The sequence below is a fragment of the Antechinus flavipes genome, chromosome 3 (genome assembly GCF_016432865.1).
Source record: "Antechinus flavipes isolate AdamAnt ecotype Samford, QLD, Australia chromosome 3, AdamAnt_v2, whole genome shotgun sequence".
NCBI classification, from domain to species: Eukaryota; Metazoa; Chordata; class Mammalia; order Dasyuromorphia; family Dasyuridae; genus Antechinus; species Antechinus flavipes.
The window spans coordinates 90,388,369-90,409,336 of NC_067400.1; the positions used below are offsets into that span (position 1 = coordinate 90,388,369).

The 20,968-nt window shown below is 32.6% G+C and overlaps 1 protein-coding gene across 1 annotated transcript in view; it reads left to right on the forward strand.

The window, feature by feature from the left end:
• SUGT1 (SGT1 homolog, MIS12 kinetochore complex assembly cochaperone) overlaps positions 1 to 20,968 on the forward strand; it is a 64,668-nt gene that overhangs the window by 21,578 nt on the left and 22,122 nt on the right. Inside the window, exons 6-10 of the mRNA XM_051983881.1 lie at positions 667 to 720; positions 1,600 to 1,622; positions 3,115 to 3,149; positions 6,897 to 6,993; positions 7,806 to 7,913. Of these exons, the coding sequence (XP_051839841.1) occupies positions 667 to 720; positions 1,600 to 1,622; positions 3,115 to 3,149; positions 6,897 to 6,993; positions 7,806 to 7,913 (317 nt within the window). The remainder of the gene's footprint in view (positions 1 to 666; positions 721 to 1,599; positions 1,623 to 3,114; positions 3,150 to 6,896; positions 6,994 to 7,805; positions 7,914 to 20,968) is intronic.

Here is a 20,968-nt window from a genome sequence, read left to right on the forward strand (position 1 = left end):
GGCCTTTTTTTTACTGATTTTTTTTTTTTTTGGTATGTATACATATATACAGGTATATTAGCATATATATTAGCTGCTTCCCTGTCCCGTAAAACTCTGGGTAATTCTGCTTTCACCTTTTCTTTTATATGGTTATGGGCAAAGTTGCTTCTCACTTTTTGCAATGATGGTAAAGTCCAATCAATTTATAAAGGCAAGTAAAGCCAGTAAAGAGTTATAGGTGGAGTGGCAAAAGGAAATAACTGCACATAAAATACTTAGGGTCACTGAAATTCCCTTAAATCCAGTGGGAAAATGAAGAATGTGTTCTATTAGATTTCAAGTCCCCATGCTAATCCAAATGAATGACAAAGAACCCGATGGAGAACAGAATTACATTTGTGCCCTAGTTGTATGGTAGGATGTTTTATGGAAACAGGTAGTCAGAAAAAAAAACTGTAGGTTATATTTATTTAGTGAGATAATGGGAATTTACAGTTTAAAAAAAATTAATGCTGTTAAAATAACTTCTTTCCATATAACTAGACATTAAATTGAGTTTTCTATTTAGCTGTAACTAGACTCTTAACAATTGCTTAAAGGAGAAGTGCTTATATTTTTCAACTGCTGAGATAATAGCATTAAAATATTATTATTTTTTATTAAAATAAACTTATTACTTTTCAGATACAGATAATACGTTCAGCATCTGGATTAAAAGATGTCAAGAAACTACAAATAGTAAGTGTAGCTTTAGACATTTAATATTTATTAAACTAGTTAATTTTCTCAAAGTACTTGATTGAGTTTGTCTCCCTGGAATGATTTTTTAAAATAATTTCTCTATCCTTTTGGGGAAGAAGGGGAGTGTGTGAGGCAATCCAGGGATAAAGGACTTAATCAGGGTCATACACAGCTAGTTAGTCTCAAGTGTTTGTGGCCATATTTGAACTCAGGTCCTCCAGATTCCAGGCCTAGTGCTCTTTTCCCTGTGCTACTTCACTGCCCCAATTTCTCTATCCTTTGAACTTAATATTTAATTTAATAAAAATAATTGCTGCCCTTAGATTTTTTTAAAATAGTATAAGGCAGTGTACAAAGTTGCCCCAATCAAAATAATTTTGTAGTAGAATTATCAATGTTTTACTTAAAAATGTTCAATATAAATAATGTTTTATTAAGCAAACTCCATAAAGTTGTGAAAATTTTGTAATATTTTGTGGCTGATATTCCATTTATTATGTTGTTTCTGTGGGGCTAAGTATTCCTATAAAATTGTTCCATATAGTATAGTTTTTGGAATATATAGCTATTAAAGACAGTAAGTGAAGTATTCATGAAAGTAGATTTTGTAATTTCAGATTTATATATAGTATTATAATGGCAGTAGAATGGAGATTGGAAATTATTTGAATTGGAATGGTATGGTATGAGTATATCAATAAAGTAAAGATAACCCTAATATTAAATTACTTTCTCTCCCAGTTGAGAATGCATAGAAGATAGGCATAGATGTTTTGGATGATATGTAATTGTTATTTTGATTCAAAAAAGAAATGTGTATACAGTTATTTTTAAGCATGTCAATTGTGCCTGAAAATGTGTCATTTTGTATTTTAGAAGAAGTATCAGAAACTGGAATGGTAAGCCCTACACTTAAAAGTTTTTATTATCTTTGTTTTAGTTTTATTTTAAGTGCTAAATATGTATTTGATATTCAGGATGAACAAATTCTAGTTGAGTGGTCAGTACTTATAGCATAATGATTGTTCATTATTTAAAAATTGAAATTAAATTCTATATAGAAATTTTCAGTTGTGCATATTAATTTGGGATGTTTTTAATGCTTAGTTTGCACAAAACAGATTCATTTAATGTTTTTATATTTTTTCTTTTTTCCCCTGTACTATATTAGTAAGATATTTAAACAAACTGTTTCCTGAGAAGCAGTTAGTACGTTAATTCATGTTTTAGAATACTTCTGTGTCTGATGTATAACATCTTAACTTGATTATCATAGGTATTTGATAAAATTGAATCTAAATTTTTGTCTTAGATTCCTGCTGTCTTTATTGAATTTAGCTAATTTTAGAGTTGAATAAAATCTTCCTTGTGTCTCTAACCATTTTTATCAAGTGGGATTATTATTTTATAGCTAATGTGAAAGAAGTCAGCACATATTTCAGTTATTTTAATATTTCTATTGAGATATTGATTTGATTTTTACTAGTGTTAATTTACCTTGGAAAAAATATATATCATTATCAATAATTCATATCAACCCAAGTTTGGACTTTAGTCTCAGTTTTTACTTATATTGACAAAAGTTAATAATACAAATATGACTGAAAAATCAAGGTCATAATTGCTTTTGAGAGTAAGTTCAAGTTTTCTAAAGGTTAGGCAATAATTTTGTTATTGTATACATTAAAATTGAGATTTGTTAATTTTTATTTTACTTTATATTGAAATTATTTTGTTATGCCATCCTCTCTTTGCTCTGCCTTAAATGAAGTATATTACAATGTATGTTAAATATTACACTTGTAGTTTAATACTTCTGTTGAGAGGAAAGAAATATATATATCATTAGTAATCTTTGGAACCAAATCAGGTTACTGACTTAACTCTGAATTCAGATATCTTTTAGTGTTGCTTTCATTTACATTATTGTGGTTATTGTGTATATTTCTTTTTTGATTCTCTTTACCTTATTTCATGTAAATTTTGCTGTTTTTTTGAATTCCTCATTTTCTGCATTACTTATCACATATTCCATGTCATTGATAAACTACAGTTTGTTAGCCATTTTTCATTCACTCAACCATCAAGCATTTATTATTACTTTCCTACTCTGTGCTGAGCCCTATGAATACAGTTATAAAGACAAGCAAATTTTAAAGAAAATTACTAGAGGGATTCCACATGTTTATAAAGAAGAATAAAAAACAGTGTTTACAATTTTTTCCTTTAAAGCCAGAGACCTTTTATTTTTGAGTCAAGTTTTCATTTAGCTTTTCCATTATCAATATACTTTATCAAGCTGTTAAATATTAAGTTTGAAAGTAAATGCATTTTGATATACAATAATTGCCAGTCTAACTTGTAAAATTTTTTTAATTCAACATGTCTCAGATTGTACAGCAGCAAACTCAACAATCAAAAATCAAGTAAGTATTTTTCTAAAACAGTGTTAAATTGTTCATTAAAGTGACTGTTGTTGGGGAGTTGGGTAGGTTAGGAAGGATCATTATTTCCTTCAAGGAAGATCTTCTACAATTTTAAAATAACTTCTTATATTTCACCATTGCATTACAAAATTAATTCCCCGAGTATTTAGTGAATAGTACTGGTATTTCAGTTTATTTCAAATAACCCTCTCTTGAATTTACTTTTATCTTGAAGTTATTTTATCTGATATCTGATGTCATATTCCTTCATCACCTTTCCATAAATTAGGATCAGTCAGCTTCCTTCTCTTAAAATCTAACAGTTATAGTAGCTTAGTAAATTAGTAATGCCAAAGTAAGAAAACAGTAAGCCGTGAAAATTTAATATATTATGCCTCTCATTTTACTTTCATTACTATGAAATTTTCATAGAAACACTTTAAGCTTAATAAGGATGGCAGCCTTGACAGAAGGCCATCCATGACAGAAGACTAATTGTTATATATGGATTAACAGTACAGGAATGATAAATTGCTTGCAAGCTAGTCCTATCCCTGACAGAGGTGATTGTTTTAGACTGCTTCCCATCTTTTGTTGAAAAACCAGTTACATATATTCTTTTCTTACCTTTGGAAGAGCAAGGGAGATGAGACTAGAAAAACACATAGCACCTTAGTTATTACAGATGCTGAACTTTTCCAATAATTTTAGATTTTCATGAAAATTTTTTTGTTTGGGAAAACATATCTTTTTTCCAGGTTAGTGGGATAAAGAATATAGGAAATATGGGAATTTGGTAATTGATCATTGAAGGAGGCATATGTATGATTTTATTTACATACTCTCCTTCTAGGATTTCTGGAAATCTTTTACAACACCATGTTGATTTATATTGTTTGTTATATCACTACTTGCATGTACAATTCATGTTTGTTACACCACATTGAGCCTGCACTGACTGTGGGGAGAGTCATCACTGCTAGCCTGTGCTTTATTGCTATGTGCTTGTGTAATACCTCCCATGCTAATGAGTTTGTGCATACCTGTTTCAGGTAAGATCCTTCAGCCCAGAAACCTGCTAGCAGTATCTGGCTTGACTCCCTACTTCCCTTTGGTGTTTTTCATCTGTCTTCCTGAGAAGTCAGGGAGGGCATGATCAGCTCCTTTTTGGTGTTTTCACCCCCTGTCCTGAGAAGTGGGCTGGGTTGGGGGTGGGTGGGAGTGAGATGAGGGGTTGGGGGGAGGGGCATGATCACCTCTTTTTTGGGGTTCTCACCTCCCTGAGAAATCAGGGAGAGTGACTACCTGAGTTGTAAAACAAAAGAAAGTGGGAGATGTAGAGGGCTGAAACTCCAAAAAGGTATGCTTGAATTAGACATGAGAATATTTAAGGCTAATTACCTATTTGTTGTGAGATAATAACTCTATTAGCATATATTTGGATAAATGGCTCTTCTCACCATTGGTGCTTGCTGAATGTTTGGTGTTGAGATAATCATAGGCAAGGATTGGTTCGCTAAGGGATAGAAGTCAGAGTCACTTGGAAGGCAGGAAAGGAGGAGAGAAGCTGGAGACTCCGGACTCCAGAATCCAGGATGCAATTTTTGGCAAGCTGCATGGTAGCTTGCTTGCCTCCTTCATTTCTCCCCCTAAAGACCAAGAACTTTGATTTCTATTGACTCTGACTGATCCTGAGGCTTTCCAGGGAGTTAGCATGTATTTTATAGATCATAACGGATAATTATGTATTGATAATAAAAATTTAAACTGGTAAAAAACTGGTAGGTAATGATGGAAAACTACCAGTATTTTAATTTTTCATTATATTAGCCCTCCTCTACATATTTTGAACTGGGGTTTTTTGGGGGATTTTATGTAAGATTTGGATTACTTTCCCCATATAATCCATTTAAGGAAGGCACATTTCAACATTAGTAAAGGAGGTTGAAAATCTTAACAGAGTATTCTGCCCTTGTTATGTTCTTAATGGAAAAGAAAAGATCTGGAACAAGGTGGCCAATGTAGAATAGAAACTTGGGCCCTTGGACTTAAGAGAGACCAGCACTCTTAAGCACTGCAAAACATATGTGTACATTCATGACATTGTTTTTCTAATGCATTACTTTATGCTTGAGCAGTCTCAGTATTGACAACTTTGATGCTGAAACTGAACAGAATTAGGTCTTTGCTTTAACAACACTGGTGAGAGCAGTGAGAACTCCCTATAGTTGTGTTTTTTAAATGCTCAGCTCTACATAAAAATTTTAATTGTTGCTAAGATATATCCTTGTATCATTTTAACATTCTTGTACTTTGTATCTATCATCACTTGGTATGTATTGAGGGAATTAAAAAAAGTAATTTAATATTAACTTAAATAAAACAAGATTAGGAATGCCACTTAAAGAATCACATTAATACCCTCAACAACTGAACAGGGTGTTTGTGACTCTATTTAGATATTACCTACAATAACCAGAAACTTGCTTTGCTGTTTTGTCCCTCAAGGTGGAGCCCTTGTTATTTTTAAGACTTTTTTTTTTTCTTGATAAAATGTCAGTGATTTTTGTTGGTAACTGGTCTGTCTTATTTTGGTAGTAAATACTTTCAAGTAATCTTATAATGATGGGATTAGACAGAGAACTAAAATGTAACATCTATTTCCATATTATAAATTTTTGTATTGTAGATTTTATTAATTAGGACTATTACTGAATTAAATTTTTGTGTTTTTTTATCCTTTTAAAATTTTAAGTGTTTTCTAAAAAACATTGAGTGTCAGCATACCTAACTAAAATTACTTAGTATCTATTTACGTTTATCTTAATTTCAGTGTACAAATTTTTTTCCAGTTACTCTTTTGAGTCCTTTGGATGCTGTTTATTCTCATTCACTTGTCCTCTTGTATTTCTAGTTAGTATGTACTCTATTCCTTTAGGTTTCATCTTTTTGTTTTAAAATTTCTGTTATTTCCCAAGTCTTTCTAGATTCTTTTTCTTTCTCATACTTTTTAGTCATTTTACATAATGATTCTTCTAATATTGGATATTTAGGTTGTTTCCATTTTTTTTGCAATGATGTTAAAATTGCTATGAACATCTTTCAATATCTTACTCTTTATTTTGTTTGCGATTAAGACTTTCACAGTATATCTCCAACCATGGAATTATTGAGTAAAGGAATATGATTGTTCTTGTAACTTTTACTGGGTATTACCAGATTATGCTCTAAAAAGATCATGCAAGTTTGCATTTTTGCAGGCAGTGAAATGAGTATACATGTTTTTTTAGAACCCTGCTAGGATTAAATCTCTTTGAATTTAGTTATTTTTGTCAGTTTGATGGATATGAGGTTGATAGAGCCTCAAAGTTATTTTAATTTACATCTCAAGGTCAAGAATTGTTAAATTGAAAATTGTTCATATCTTTTTACTATTTACCTTTTGTGGATTAGAAATTGTCAATGTGACCATTTTTTCTTTTTTAGCATTATAATATATTTTATAGGAATTTTTGTTATATATTTTAAATCTGTTTTGAGTTTTATTGCATATAAATTTTGACTTTGCTATAGTTAAGTGTAGCTGTCTTGTTCTTAATAATTCCTTATATTTGTTACAAGGAAAACAATTTATTTCTCCTACACAATTGTTATAATTCCTTGATTTAATTTTCCCTATCTTTTCTGCAGTTCCACTTTGTTTTATGTTTCTCATCTGGTTGGAATTCTTTGTGCTTACTTTTAAAGGTATGATTGGTACCAAACAGAATCACAAGTAATCATTACACTTATGATCAAGAATGTTCAGAAGAATAACATAAATGTGGAGTTTTCAGAAAATGAGGTGACTACTTTCTTTGAATCTAATTTGCAGTTGCTTGTTGATCTAAAATAGAATTAACTGCAAATACAGTGTATGTGCATTAGTCCTATTCTTTATTGAATTAATATAAAAAAATCTAGATTAATCATTTAAGTATTATTAGCTTAAAATGAGTTTAAAATATCAATAACATGACAAATCATACCATAGATGTAGGTATACTTTTTGAAAACAATATAAAATTTTTTTTTCTAGCTTATAGATTTAGTATAGAACCAATTTGTTAATGCTAAGAAATGTTGTTAATCTCTTTAGTAATATATTTATATATAATGGTTCTAGTTTTTATGTTTGAAATCTGTAGCAATTTTAAATTTCATTGTATCCTTAGTAAATATGATGTAGTAACTTGGTGGTTATTTGTAGACTAAAAGTTTATGACAGTTAAATTTGGTGGTGGATAATTTTAGGTGAAGAATTAAATGAAATTATGAGATTATTAGTCTGTTTTGCATAAGTTCTCTTGGGACTCAAAAGTGAAACATAGCTAAGTACTTATTATTTCTTTCTATTCATAGAAACCCGAGGAAGGTCAACATGAAAGAATGTTAATATGGTGCAAATTTTTTTTTCTTTGAAATATTTTCTATTTGTTTTCTAGTTCACATTTAAATGCCTATGTCTGATACCAATTAAACAGAATATTTTAAGGTTTCTACCTCAAATATGATATTTTGTTTGAATAATATATAACCTAGAAGTGTTCAAGTTCTTAGAGCTAATTTTAATATTACTATTTTATCCTAAAGTTTAATAATGTCTTTATTCAATAGTTGTCTGCAGTGGTGAAACTTCCATCTGGAGAGGACTATAGTTTAAAGCTTTCACTTATTCATCCTATAATACCTGAACAGAGCATCTTTAAAATACTTTCAACAAAGGTAAAGCATATTGAAATGGTTAATCGCTAATAATAATTCTTTAAAAAGATAAAAACCATCATTGCAACTTTTCATGTGATTTTAATTCTAAAATATGGAATTAATATTCTTTTTTTTAAAGACATGAAATCAGAAATAGCCTGCTTTGAACATCAAGAAGTTTAGTCAAATTCTGGTACTATGTGTGCTTTTAAACTGTTGTTATTGCTTGTTGACTTTTGTTTAAGTGTGGTGAATTTATTAAAGTGATATTTAGTCCTTTAAACTATTAGAGATTAGGGTGACAATGTGTTTTTTACAAACAATTCAACAAATATCAAATATCCACTGTTATAAAGCAATGCAGTATGTATGGTCCTGAGGAGAATAAATTCTGTCTCCCAGGAGATGTGTGAAAGATAGTAGGTAGTCATGCATCCAAATAAACTATACATTTAAATTCAGCTTTATCTTGGGGGGAGGTACAACTAAATCCATGAGAATTCAGAAAGGGAAAGGATTTTATTCTGCCTGAGAGTATCACAGAAGGCCTTGTGAATTATGTGGTCTTTGAACTATACTTTGAAACATAACCAGTCTTTCAGCAGATAGAAGTAGTGGAAGGAGGAGGCAGTATAGTTGGTGGGAAATGGTATGAGCAGAGACTTGAAAGTGAAAAATTTCAGAACATGTTTCTGGATTGGTAAGTAGTTCATTTTAGATGGAACATAATGTGGTTTCAGTGGTGGAGGTCCTTGTATGTGAAATTAAGGAATTTAGTTTTTATTTGTTACCTCTATTACTGAAAAATTATTTTCCCATGATTACATAAATCTGCTTATTTTTATGCGTAACCTTTTCTCTTGGTCATCCTGTCATAAAATCTAATGTTAGATTAGCACTGTTCTTGTTTGTTTTTTAATAATAATAATAATAATGTTAATGATGTTAATATTTATATAGCACTCTAAGGTTTGCAAAGTTTCATTTGCAAATTTCATTTATTTTAAAAAATTACTATAGTTGAAACTTTAAAATTTCTTTGTCTTAATTAAGTGAGGGAATAGCAAATTCAGATTGTAATTTAAATGCATGTTGTTTTTGTGGGGAGGGGCAGTTTGCCCGGAGTCATGCAGCTAGTTCATAAGTGTCTGAAATTGGATTTGAACTTGGGTCTTGCTGGCCCCAGTTCTGGTACTGTATCTGCTGAGCCACCTAGCTCTCCCTGCATGTTACTTTACTTGACTCTTTGTTACTTTATATAATTTTTGCATAAATGTGTTCAAAAATTATCCAAAATTAGAATGTAAATCATGAATGCAAATTGAAAACATGAGGACTGTGCTCTTCTAGGAAAAGCATGAACTGAAAGTCAGTTGGTTTGGATTCTAGTTTTCAACTAACAATTCAGTATGTGAACTGGGGAAAGTCATAAAATCTTTGGCCTCAATTTTCTTTCCTCAAAGTACAGTTGACCTAAAATCTATTAATGAGCCTTTATGAAGTCCCTGTGATGTATCCAGTAGGCCCTGGGAACACAAAGATAAAACATTCTCTTTTCCCAATCTGCTGTCTTGCAGTTTATGTTGTAGTACGGAACACTGTATATGCATAAAAGTATATAATTATATATGTGTGTATATCTTTGTATTTATGCATGTATATATAGAGAGGCATGCAGGTACAATTGTTTGCATGTGTGTATGCATATAGACAAACAAATAAAAATGCATATGTGTACATAAATACAGACAATCAATACAAGGTAATTTTAGAGTAGAGAAGAACTAGCTGTTGGGGGTCAGGCTGATTAAGTAAAGCTTCATATAAGGGATGGCACTTGAGCTAAACATTGAAGACATTTAGGGATGTTAAGATCCAGAAGAGAGGAAGAAGTGCATTATAAGGGTAAATGGACTGTCTGTTCAAAAAGGTAAAAGCAGGAGATGGAATGTTTTAAAGAACAGAGCAGGGGGTCATTTTGGCCAGAAAGCAGAGTGATTGAAGGCGAATATAGAAAAGTAGGCTGGTGTCATATTGTGAAAGGTTTTAAACAATAAACACTGAGACGTTATTATTCAATACTAGTGGTAATAGAGAGCCTCTGCAGTTTGTTTATGAACAGGAGAATAACATAGTTAAATCTTTGTTATATGAGCATTACCAATACTTCTGTGGAGGATGGTTTGGAGAGGATAGAAACATCTGGCAGGGAGACCAGTTAGGAGGATTACAATAGCCTTGTCAAAATGTGATAAAGATGTGAACTAGGGTTTTGGTTTTCCCATCTGTCAGTATATTGAGAGGTAGATGGGAGAGTTGCTGAGGAGGTAAAATAGACAGTACTTCGCAGATGACTCTCTGCAGAGATAGTGAGGGAGAACGGCAGTTGAGAAATTCTACCAGGCTGTGAGCCTCTGTGATTAAAAGGACAGGTATAGTATCTTCTAAGTTTTAAAATTTGGTTTTCAAAAGTCCGAAAAATTAATGGCAGTGAATAGTTAATTTTAAAATCTTTTCTGATAACTTCCAATGAGAAGGACAGTTGCAGTTACTTGTAAGGATGAGTTGTTTGAACTTGGTACAGAATAAGTATGTTTATTACTGTGTTACCAATTCACGATAAACCTAGCTTGGTTCATCTCCATTGTCTGCTCTTTGAGATGTATCTTATTTTATGGAGAGTTTTCATTTGAACTAAGAATGGAAAGATTTTACTTCTGTTTCTTTAAGAGAAACCTTTTGATTCTGCAAGTCTTCTGGGAGGATATGATGTCAGTACCTTGTTTCTATGGTTACAATGAGCAAAAAAAAAAAAAAAAAGAGATACATCCTGTTATCCCTTTTTTATGAATGGGGAATCTGAGACAGCTTAGACACAGTATCTGCACTTCTTTGACTCCCTATGTATTGCTCTGTCCACTGCACTCTCCTTAGTCCTGGTACAGCCTTAGTGCATTAATTTTCCTGACTAGTATTTCATAATGTGGATTCTTATTGAGCTTTCAGTCCTTTAAAACCTTTATATTTTTTCCTCATGGATTTCTGTCTAATCATAGCTCTTTTGTCTTATATTTAGGAAGATGATTTTTTTTTCAAGCTAAGAATAATAAGGCTTTTTACAGGTATCATTGTAAAATTTAATCTTATCTGATTTGGCCCTGTTTGTCTAAATCTTTTTCAGTCCCAACTTTGAACCCATTGTGTTAGCTTTCCATTTTCATTTCGACTCCTCTTTTTTACAAATATACCATTTGACCTTTTTACAAAATCACTGATAAGAAAGTGAAATAGCAACATGCCAAGCAAGGATTCCTGGGAAACTGAACAAATAATGAATAAAAAAGACATTTATTAATTGTTTATTTTATGGCTGACATGATGCTAAACATTGGGGATACAAATATATAAAAAAAAAAAAATCCCTGTCCTTAAGGAACTTACATTCTAATAGGGAAGATAACATATTTATAGAAAAATGGTGGCCTGGGATAGGTATTTCCTTTTGGAAAGTCATAGGAATGGGCGAATGGAATGATAAGGTATTTTATTGTCAAGTCCTTTCCAGAAATGGTAATATTGATTTGAATATTATTCCTATAGCTAGAAATGTGGGAAGTGAGTAGTAGGTTGAGGAGAAGTTAAAAGAGGGTAAATGTACTATGTATTGTTATGGAAGTTGGAGGAAGGGCAGTTTGTTGGGTTAGACTAGAGATATGGTAAATTCTCATAAGATAAGAACACAGATGACTAGGGTAGAACCTGGCGTGCTCTTTTGGAGACTAAAGGGGGAATAAAGGGATGTAGCATGAAACTGTCCAGAAAGCTTCCTGGTAGCATCTATGTGGGTAGGACTAAATATGATGAACACATTTACCTTTCAAGAGCATAATGCCCAGGAACAAAACCTACAGTGTGAGTTTGATAAACTGTGGCAGCCAGGAAAATGGAACTGTTTTTGTTTTTTTGTTTTTGGAGGAAGGGCAGGGTTAAATGACAACACCTGGGTGATATCAGGCTATGCTCCTGCTGAGTTCTTGGGAGGGAATGAGACAATGTTGGGGACGTTGTCCCAAATTGATATCCAATTAATGATATAATAACTAAGAAATAATAACTTTTTGGGTTTAGATTTCCAGCCAGTTTTGAATCCAACTGATTAACATTTAACATGTATGTCTCTGGGATGCACTTCTTTCCCCCTCCCCCTTATTTAAACCTCTTGGCTTCAGTTTTTCTACTCTTAAAAAGAGGGCTTCAGATTGATCACCTTTAAAAGCCTTTTCTAATTATAAGATTCTGTGATCCTGTAATTTCCGTCTAGCTAAACTTGCTCATTATAGGGATATATCCAAACATGTGACTGTAGGGTTTTAAATGTCTAACCAGTTTCAACCATGTGACATAGGGTCAACTTCAGTGCCACCTAAGATTTCTTTGGAGGAATATGTTAGATACTTAACAAAAAAGGTTTTTGAATGAATGGATAAAAGGAATAGAGAGTGAAGATATATTTGTACTGCAAGTTATTCAACTTGATTCTCTTAAAATTTATAACTACATGCTTGTGTTAATTTACCTGATAGTCCTATTAAAATTTAATTTTAGGAAAATATATCTTTGGGGATGAATTTTTTTATTTCCTTGTATTAGAAAAAAAAAATCTTTGAAGAGCCTTTTCCTTTATATTTTAGCTGCCAGGAATCTTGGAGAGCAGTTGAAACAATCAGCTTTTTTCATGTGGTTGTCAGTGTGCTTCCTTTAATTAGTTTTGTTCCTGGTTTTTAAATTTTTTTTTGATTGTTCTACTTGCATTGTGTTTAACTTGTAGCCTGAGTAATCTCTTTCTTTTTTATTTTATTTTATTTAATAATAACTTTATATTGACAGAATCCATGCCAGGGTAATTTTTTTACAACATTATCCCTTGCACTCATTTCTGTTCCGATTCCCCCCCCACCCCTCTTCTACCCCCTCCCCTAGATGGCAAGCAGTCCTATATATGTTAGATATGTTCCAGTATATCCTAGATACAATATATGTTTGCAGAACCAAACAGTTCTCTTGTTGCACAGGGAGAATTGGATTCAGAAGGTAAAAATAACCCGGGAAGAAAAACAAAGATGCAGATAGTTCACATTCGTTTCCCAGTGTTCTTTCTTTGGGTGTAGCTGCTTCTGTCCATCATTTATCAATTGAAACTCAGATCTCTTTGTCAAAGAAGTCCACTTCCATCAGAATATATCCTCATACAATATCGTTGTCGAAATGTATAATGATCTCCTGGTTCTGCTCATTTCACTTAGCATCAGTTCATGTAAGTCTCGCCAAGCCTCTCTGTATTCATCCTGCTGGTCATTTCTTACAGAACAATAATATTCCATAACATTCATATACCACAATTTACCCAGCCATTCTCCAACTGATGGGCATCCATTCAATTTCCAGTTTCTAGCCACTACAAACAGGGCTGCCACAAACATTTTTAGACTGAGTAATCTCATAAGAAAATAAGAGGATGTATTTTCAGAGATGTACTGGGATGTTGGTGTTAGAATACTAGAGTAGAGAATGGGAGATTGGATCCCAGCTTTGCCTCTTACTATCTGGGTGACTTAGGGCAGGTCATATAATCCTTGTGGGCTTTAGTGTCCCCACTTTTAAAATGAGGAATTTGGATTTGGTGATTCCTTTGGACCTTTTAAGCTCTGAATCTTATAACTTTAACTCATTATAGACAATGTAATGTAGTGGAGCTAGCACTGGACTTTATATTAGACATGTGATCATGCCTATATATATGATTTACCTAACTTCTTTGAATTTTAGTCTCCTTGTCTGTAAAATAGGGGAAATCATATTTGAGGAAATGCTTCGTACTCATTTCTGAAGGCACGGTAATCAATCACAGTTTGTTCATTTATTTCCCAGTTTGATGGACACCCATTTTGCTCCCAATTATTTACTGCTGCTATAAATGTTTTCATACACATGAGACCTTTCATTTTATCTTTAATGTCCTTGAGGTATATACTTAGTAGTGACATTTCTGAGAAAAAGGATAATTACAGTGTGATGACTTTTCTAGTATAATTCAAAATTGTTTTCAAAATGGTTGAATCAAATATATTGCTCTATCAGTAGTGCATTTTGCCTTTCCAACATTGGTATTTGTTGTATGTGAGGTGTTTACATAATGATTTGGATAATTTTTTATATGGTTGTTGATAGATTGAATTTTTTTCTTGGAAAACTGTGTTGTCCAAGCCTTTGTTAAGTAATCTAGTTAAGACTAGTTAGGGGAAGTAGTTGGAAATTATTTCCTAGAGTTAGTCACTGATAGGTCTTGGTTTCCTGTAAAATGAGGGGACTTGACTAGCCTAATAAGTTCTTTGAATTTCAAGAAAGGACTAGTTATGACAGGTATATAAATAGTCTTAGATGCCTCAGGAGCCTATAGAGTTTGGACCTTTTTAGGGAGTGCCCAAAGATTGCAAGGGTGAAATCAACAAGCCTTGGCAACATCTCTCCTGTGTGGCCCCTTGTCTCTTCTCATACTGCCACCTCTTAGTACAGGGTCTCATCACTTTGTGCTTGATTGTTGCAGTAGTCTTTTTGGGTGAGATAGTATCTGCTAGTGTCAGGTTTCCCCATTCTGTTTCATCCTCTATTTAACCACTTAAGTGATTTTCCTATAACAAAGGTCCAATCATGATATCTCCTATTCAGTAAACTCCAGCAGCTCCCTATTACTTTTGAGGATCAACTACAAAATTCTCTGGAATTCAAAAACCCATCGTAAGTAGCCCCCTTTTAACAGTCTTCTTCCAGCTTATTCCTTGACAGTCTTTGCTCTAGTGATGCTGGCTTCCTGGCTCTTATACAGACAAGGCACTCCAATTCTTGGCTTTGGACATTTTCTCTGGAGGGTGTCCCCCATGTCTAGAATGCTCTCCCTCCTAAACTCTCCTGACTTCTCTGGCTTCCTTTAAGTCCCAAGTAAAATTATCTCATTTATAGGAAGTCTTTTTCAAATCCTCTTAATTCTTTATGCTTTCCTTCCCTCTGTTAATTATTTACTCTTTATTTTATTTATAGCTTGTTTACATTTATTTCCTTACATGTCTCTTATATTAGATTGTAAACTTCTTGAGGATAGGTCAGGGATTATCTTAATAGCACTTAATAAATATAACTTGAATTCATTTTTTATGACAAATGCCATGTACTTTAGATTTAGAAGAAGAAAGTACATTTGGAAACATTTTAGTATATTTACTTTTTTCTTTGTATAAGAAAAACCTACTATATAAAAATAGATCATTTCCTAATTATTATTAAAATGGACATAGGCTATTTTTCTTTGCCTCAGAAGTCATAATTAATCTTTGGTTTACATTTACTTATATAGGCGTTAACTTGTATAGTAACATTTTATTCAAAGTAAGTTATAATGCAGAATGTAATTTGAAAATGTCAAACTGAATGTGTTAATTTGAATTTAATCTTGTAGTTATATAATTAAATTGCATTGGATAAGTGATTATGCTGTAGAATCAAGGATGAGCCTCATTCTTAGGGAGGGGCTTTGATTTCAAAAGGGTAAGTATACATATTAAATGACAGTGCTGAAAAGTGATGTTCACTAATAGAGGACATAATTTAAGCTGATATTTAGTAGATTATTTGAATTTTAGGATTAGAAGTGGCTTGTTCCTGGGTGCTTACTTCTCATTTAATACACAATTCTGTGAAAATCTAGTCTTGGGATGTAAGCCTTGCTATTCTCGCTCTTTCTAATCAGAGATTAGATATTTTGTCTTTGAATTCAAGACTTTAAATAATTTTTAAACTTTTCATATATTGGACTCATGACAGTGAATTGCCTGGATTTTCCCAGTCCCTGGTTACTTTTTCTTTTTCTTCTGTTCATGCTACAACCATATTTTCTGTTTTTTTTTCCTTCTTAATCCTGTTGCCTTGAAACACAGAAAGGCTGTATATATCTAGTGTTTATTTAAAAGGGAAAAGACGGAGAAAAGAGTATGACACTGCTGGGCAAGATAATTAAAATCAAAGAATTTATAATTATAAGAGATTTTAGAGATATTATTTACCTCTTCATGTAAGTGATGAGGTACCATGCATGGAAGTAAAGGAACTTAGTTAAGAACACAACAGGTCATTGAGGAGCTATCATATAGCCTCTAATCATTATGACTCAGTCTTTTCTATTCCTTTGCTCCATTATGTTAACTAAAGACCCTCAAATCCAGAAAGAGACCTGAAATGAAACAGAGTCTGATATGTAACAGTTAAAAGCATTTATTGTCTGAGAAAAGATTTGAAGGGGAGAGGAGCTTCTACAAGGGAACAGAGAGGGAGGGAATACTCAGATGCTCAAAGAGGAGTGGGAAAAGGGTGAGATATTATAGTGTCTAGGGGCTTTGGAGTGGGGAGTGAGGGTTAAAGGAGAGGACATGTGTAGATACAGATTAAAGGACAAGACATCAATTGCCACAATAAGCAGGCAGCTGGAAGTTTAGAAAGTCTTGAACAAGGTTTTGGACATCTGTAGCTTTTGTGTATCTTGTCCTTGAGCTAGTCAAGACTGATTCTGTGGTTTCTGGCAGTGACAGGAATCTCTAAAGTCATTTAGAGTTTACCAACAAAAGATCACCAAATGTCAAGCAGTTTTGGATGTCAGAAGCCTTTCTGATTTTTTTTTCACTTAATAGTATTTTGTTTTTTTCAATTACATGTAAAGATAATTTTCAACATTCATTTTTGTAAAAGTTCCAAAAATTTCTCCCTCTCTTCATCCCTTCCTTCTTTCAAAGACAATAAGCAATCTGATATAGGTTATACATGTTCAATCATTTTAAACTTATTTCTGTATACTCATGTTGTTAAAGAAAAATTAGAACAAAGGGGAAAAGTCATGAGAAAGAAAAACACAAAAAAGTGAAAATAATATGCTTCAATCTGCATTCCATCTTCATAGTTCTTTTTCTGAATGTGAAAAATTAGTCTAGTGGAATTGTTTTGTATCACTATTTTTGCTGAGAAGAGTTCAGTTTATTATAGTTAATCATCACATGTTGCTATCAATGAATACAATGTTCTGGTTCTGTTCACTTAACCTCAGTATCATGTAAGTCTTTCTGATTTTTTTTTAAAATTTGCCTGTCCATCATTTCTTATAGAACAATAATAATCCATTATATTCATATACCATGACTTATTTAGCCATTCCCTTTTTGATGGGTATTCCCTCAATTTCCAATTCTTTGCTACCACACAAAAAAGAGCTGCTGCAAAAATTTTTGTACATGTGGATCTTTGGGGATATAGACCCAGTAGTGAGACTGTTGAATCAAAGAGTATGTACAGTTTTCTAGCCTTTGGGCATGGTTCCAAATTGCTCTCCAGAATGATTGAATCAGTTCGTAATTCCACCAACAATGCATTAATGTTACAGGTTTCTCATATCCCCTCCAGTATTTATCATTATCTTTTCCTATCATCTTAGCTAACCTGATAGATGTTTGTCTGTATCTCAGTTGTTTTAATTTTCATTTTTCTAATCAATTGTAATTTAGAGCACTTTTTTTCATGAAGTAGATGATTTTCATTCTTCATGTGAAAATTGCCTGTTCATATCCTTTGACCACTTATCAAATGATAATTTAAAAAAAATGGGGAATCAATTGCATTCTTATAAATTTGACTCATTTTTCTATATAATTTAGAAATGAAGCCTTTATCAGAAACAGTGATTGTAAATGATAGAAATACTGGTTTCCTTCTATAGAAACCTTTCTAAATGACTAGTTATGTAACTCCATTGTCCTGTATCTCTGTGAAGAAGGAAAGTTCTAACCCATTAATAGTCATTACAGAATCCATGTTAACAACTATCTTGGACTCAGCTTCCTTTCCCCCACTGTGCCAGCTTCTTTCCCTTGTCTTATGGAGGTCCTAACACAAGTGTATCCTCTTCTTATATATATGTTAAACATGTGAAATTCTTGCATATATATATTTCCACAATTATGCTGCACAAGAAAAATCAGGTCAAAAAGGAAAAAATGAGAAAGAAAATAAAATGCAAGCAAACAACAATAAAAAGAGTGAAAATACTATATTGTGATCTACACTCAGTTCCCACAATCCTCTCCCTGGGTGTAGATGGCTCTCTTCTTCACAAGACCTGGAACTGGCCTGAATCATCTCATTGTTGAACAGAACCACGTCTACATCATATAATCTTGCTGTTGCCTTGTACAATGATCTGGTTCTGCTCACTTCCCTTAGCATCAATTCATGTAAGTCTCTCAAAGCATCTCTGAAATCATCCTGCTGATCATTTCTTATAGAACATTAATATTCCATAACATCCATATACCATAACTTATTCAGCTATTCTCCAATTGATGGGCATCCAGTCAGTTTCTAGTTCCTTGCTTCTACAAAAATGGTTGCTATGAACATTAGTGCATATTTGTTGTACCCAGCTCAGTTAGCTTTAGCATCACCTTAGCAAATGATTTTATAGGCCTTATAGGACCTGAGGGCTGGATGGACCCCATACCATTCTCTAAAGTTTCCAGGGATCCTCAAACTATAGCCCACGGGCCAGATGCAGCTGTTGAGTACTTTTATCCCCCTCACCCACGGCTATGAAGTTTCTTTATTTAAAGGCCCACAAAACAAAGTTTTTGTTTTTACTATAGTCCGGCTCTCCAACAGTCTGAGGGACAGTGAACTGGCTCCCTATTTAAAAAGTTTGAGGACCCCTGCATCTAAATCATGCACTTTTCCCTCTTTTCCTTCTTCCATTCTTTATTTTTGTGGAAGAAATCACCATTCTTCTTCATAGCCTAAAGAGTTATTCTTGACTCTGAAATTGCCCTTACCTCATTAATGCCATTCAATTGCCAAGTCTTGCTGATTGTTTTTCCTTGAAGTTTTTTTGAATCTATCTTTTTTTTTTTTTTTTTTTTTTGCTTATACCATAACAACTCTAGTGCAGGCTTGTCATAGCCTGGACTACTTTCTGGTCTCATAATTGGTCTTGCCTTTGGTCTCTCCCCTTTTAAATTCTTCACTCACATAGTTGCCAAATTGATATTCCTAAAGTATAAGTCACTTCTAGCTTGCTATCAGTGGTGATGAAAAGTTTTATTTAGTTCCTCACGCTTTCTTCTAATCAATTCTTTTCCTTATAGTTGTACAAAATAGATATTCCATTGTCATTTTAGAGTCTTTTAGAATCTGTCTCACACTTATGTTTGAGGCTTCTCATGTGATTCCCCCCTTTTATACAGGCTGTCTTTGGAAGAGTCGGTTTCCTTGTATCTGCCATTTGCAACATTAGTGCCCTTTGAGGCTCAGCATTAGTGCCACTTGCTTCAAAGTGACTCATTACCTCAATTATCAGTCTCACCACTTTGTCTTTATTTGGTATATATCCTCTAGGTACTTATCTGTGAATGTGTTGAATGTAAATTTTTGAAAGCAGGTACTGTCCCATGTTTTAATTTGTGTACCTAGCATTTAGCACAGTGACTGTCATAGATGCTTAATACAATTTTTTTATTATGGAACACATACCCTGAACATAGCAAAAAACAAACAAAAACAAAACTTTTGTTTTCTGCTAAGTCCCAACTTAACTACAGCTCATTCTTAATTTTAACCTGTATAATTTTTGGGCTCATGTCACTTTTTAATGTATTCTCTTGATTATATATCTCTGTTTTAATCTGTTTTAACCTTTTAAACTTGTCCTTTTTTGAATCTGAGTTAACCATAGAACCATCTCATAAATGGTACAAAGTAACCATTATTAATTATGTCATTAGTTTCATTTTTCAGCCACCCCACCATATTTTTCTAGCCATTTTCACTTTTGGTATTGTAGGTCATGGGACCACATCTGAATTTATTGAAATATGTTTCTCTAAAGGCTATGATAAATGTCTAACAGTATCTAGCACTGACTCTTGCAAGTGATAGCATAATGTAATTTCTTGAAAAAAATCTTGCTGCACTTTTATTCTACCAAGTAGTTTAATATTTTGTCTAGAATATTAGTTTTTCATTTCTCTTATATTCTGAGAAATGAAATTTTCATGTGCTTAAGAATTATTATCTCTAATCCAGAGGTTCCATCGTATGGTGTCATGCTCACTTAACACATTGTGATACCAAATCATTAGTTTTAACAGTTAATTTAAATAATCTTCTCTGTGCAGCAGGGGGAGCCAAAATGTAACATAAATTATATGCAAAAGTTTTCTCCAAACCTTGCGTTTGAGTCTTCCCATTCCTTAAATAAAACTGCATTAAACCTTACAAGAAGAATAAAGATAATTTGCTTACAGTATTCTTGTTTGCATTTTTGAACAATTAGTATGGTAGGTGAATATAGTTTTTACTTAATAGAGTAAGTGAAATTTGTAATTTCATGAATTTGTTCTTTCAGGCTACATTCCTTTTTTTTTTTTTCCCCTGTAGAGTATTTTTACTCCAGTTTGCTTCCATCTTTAAGGCTGAATGAAGTTTGCTTTTTTCTTTCATTTATACCTATCCAGTGGTTAATTAGAATGAAAAATTTTCTGTAGGAAAAGCTAAAATAGATTAATAAATTATTTGGTTAGTGAAATAATGTAATTGAAGTACTAAACTGTTGAATGGCAGGCTAAAATTAAGTTACTTTTACTAAGTGCAAGATTACGGAAATACCTTCCCTACTAATCCATTTTATTTTTTAAAAGAAATTTTATTATCTTTTTTTCAATTTTATTTTTTATTCATTTCAAAATGGAAAAAAGAAAAAAAAACATTGCCATGGGCACAGCAGAATATGAGAGAATTCAAAATGAGGCTATAAATGTCCATTTTAAGAGTCTCTGTAATAAATATTATGTAGTATGTTTAGTTAGAGCTACTTTTTTTTTTTTCTTCCTTGTAGGTTTTCTTTTGTTCTTTCCTGTGCAATTTTAATTCTTTTTTCCTTTCCTTTCTTCCATCTTCTCCTCCTTTCCCCCCAAGAAGACAGCAATTAAGTG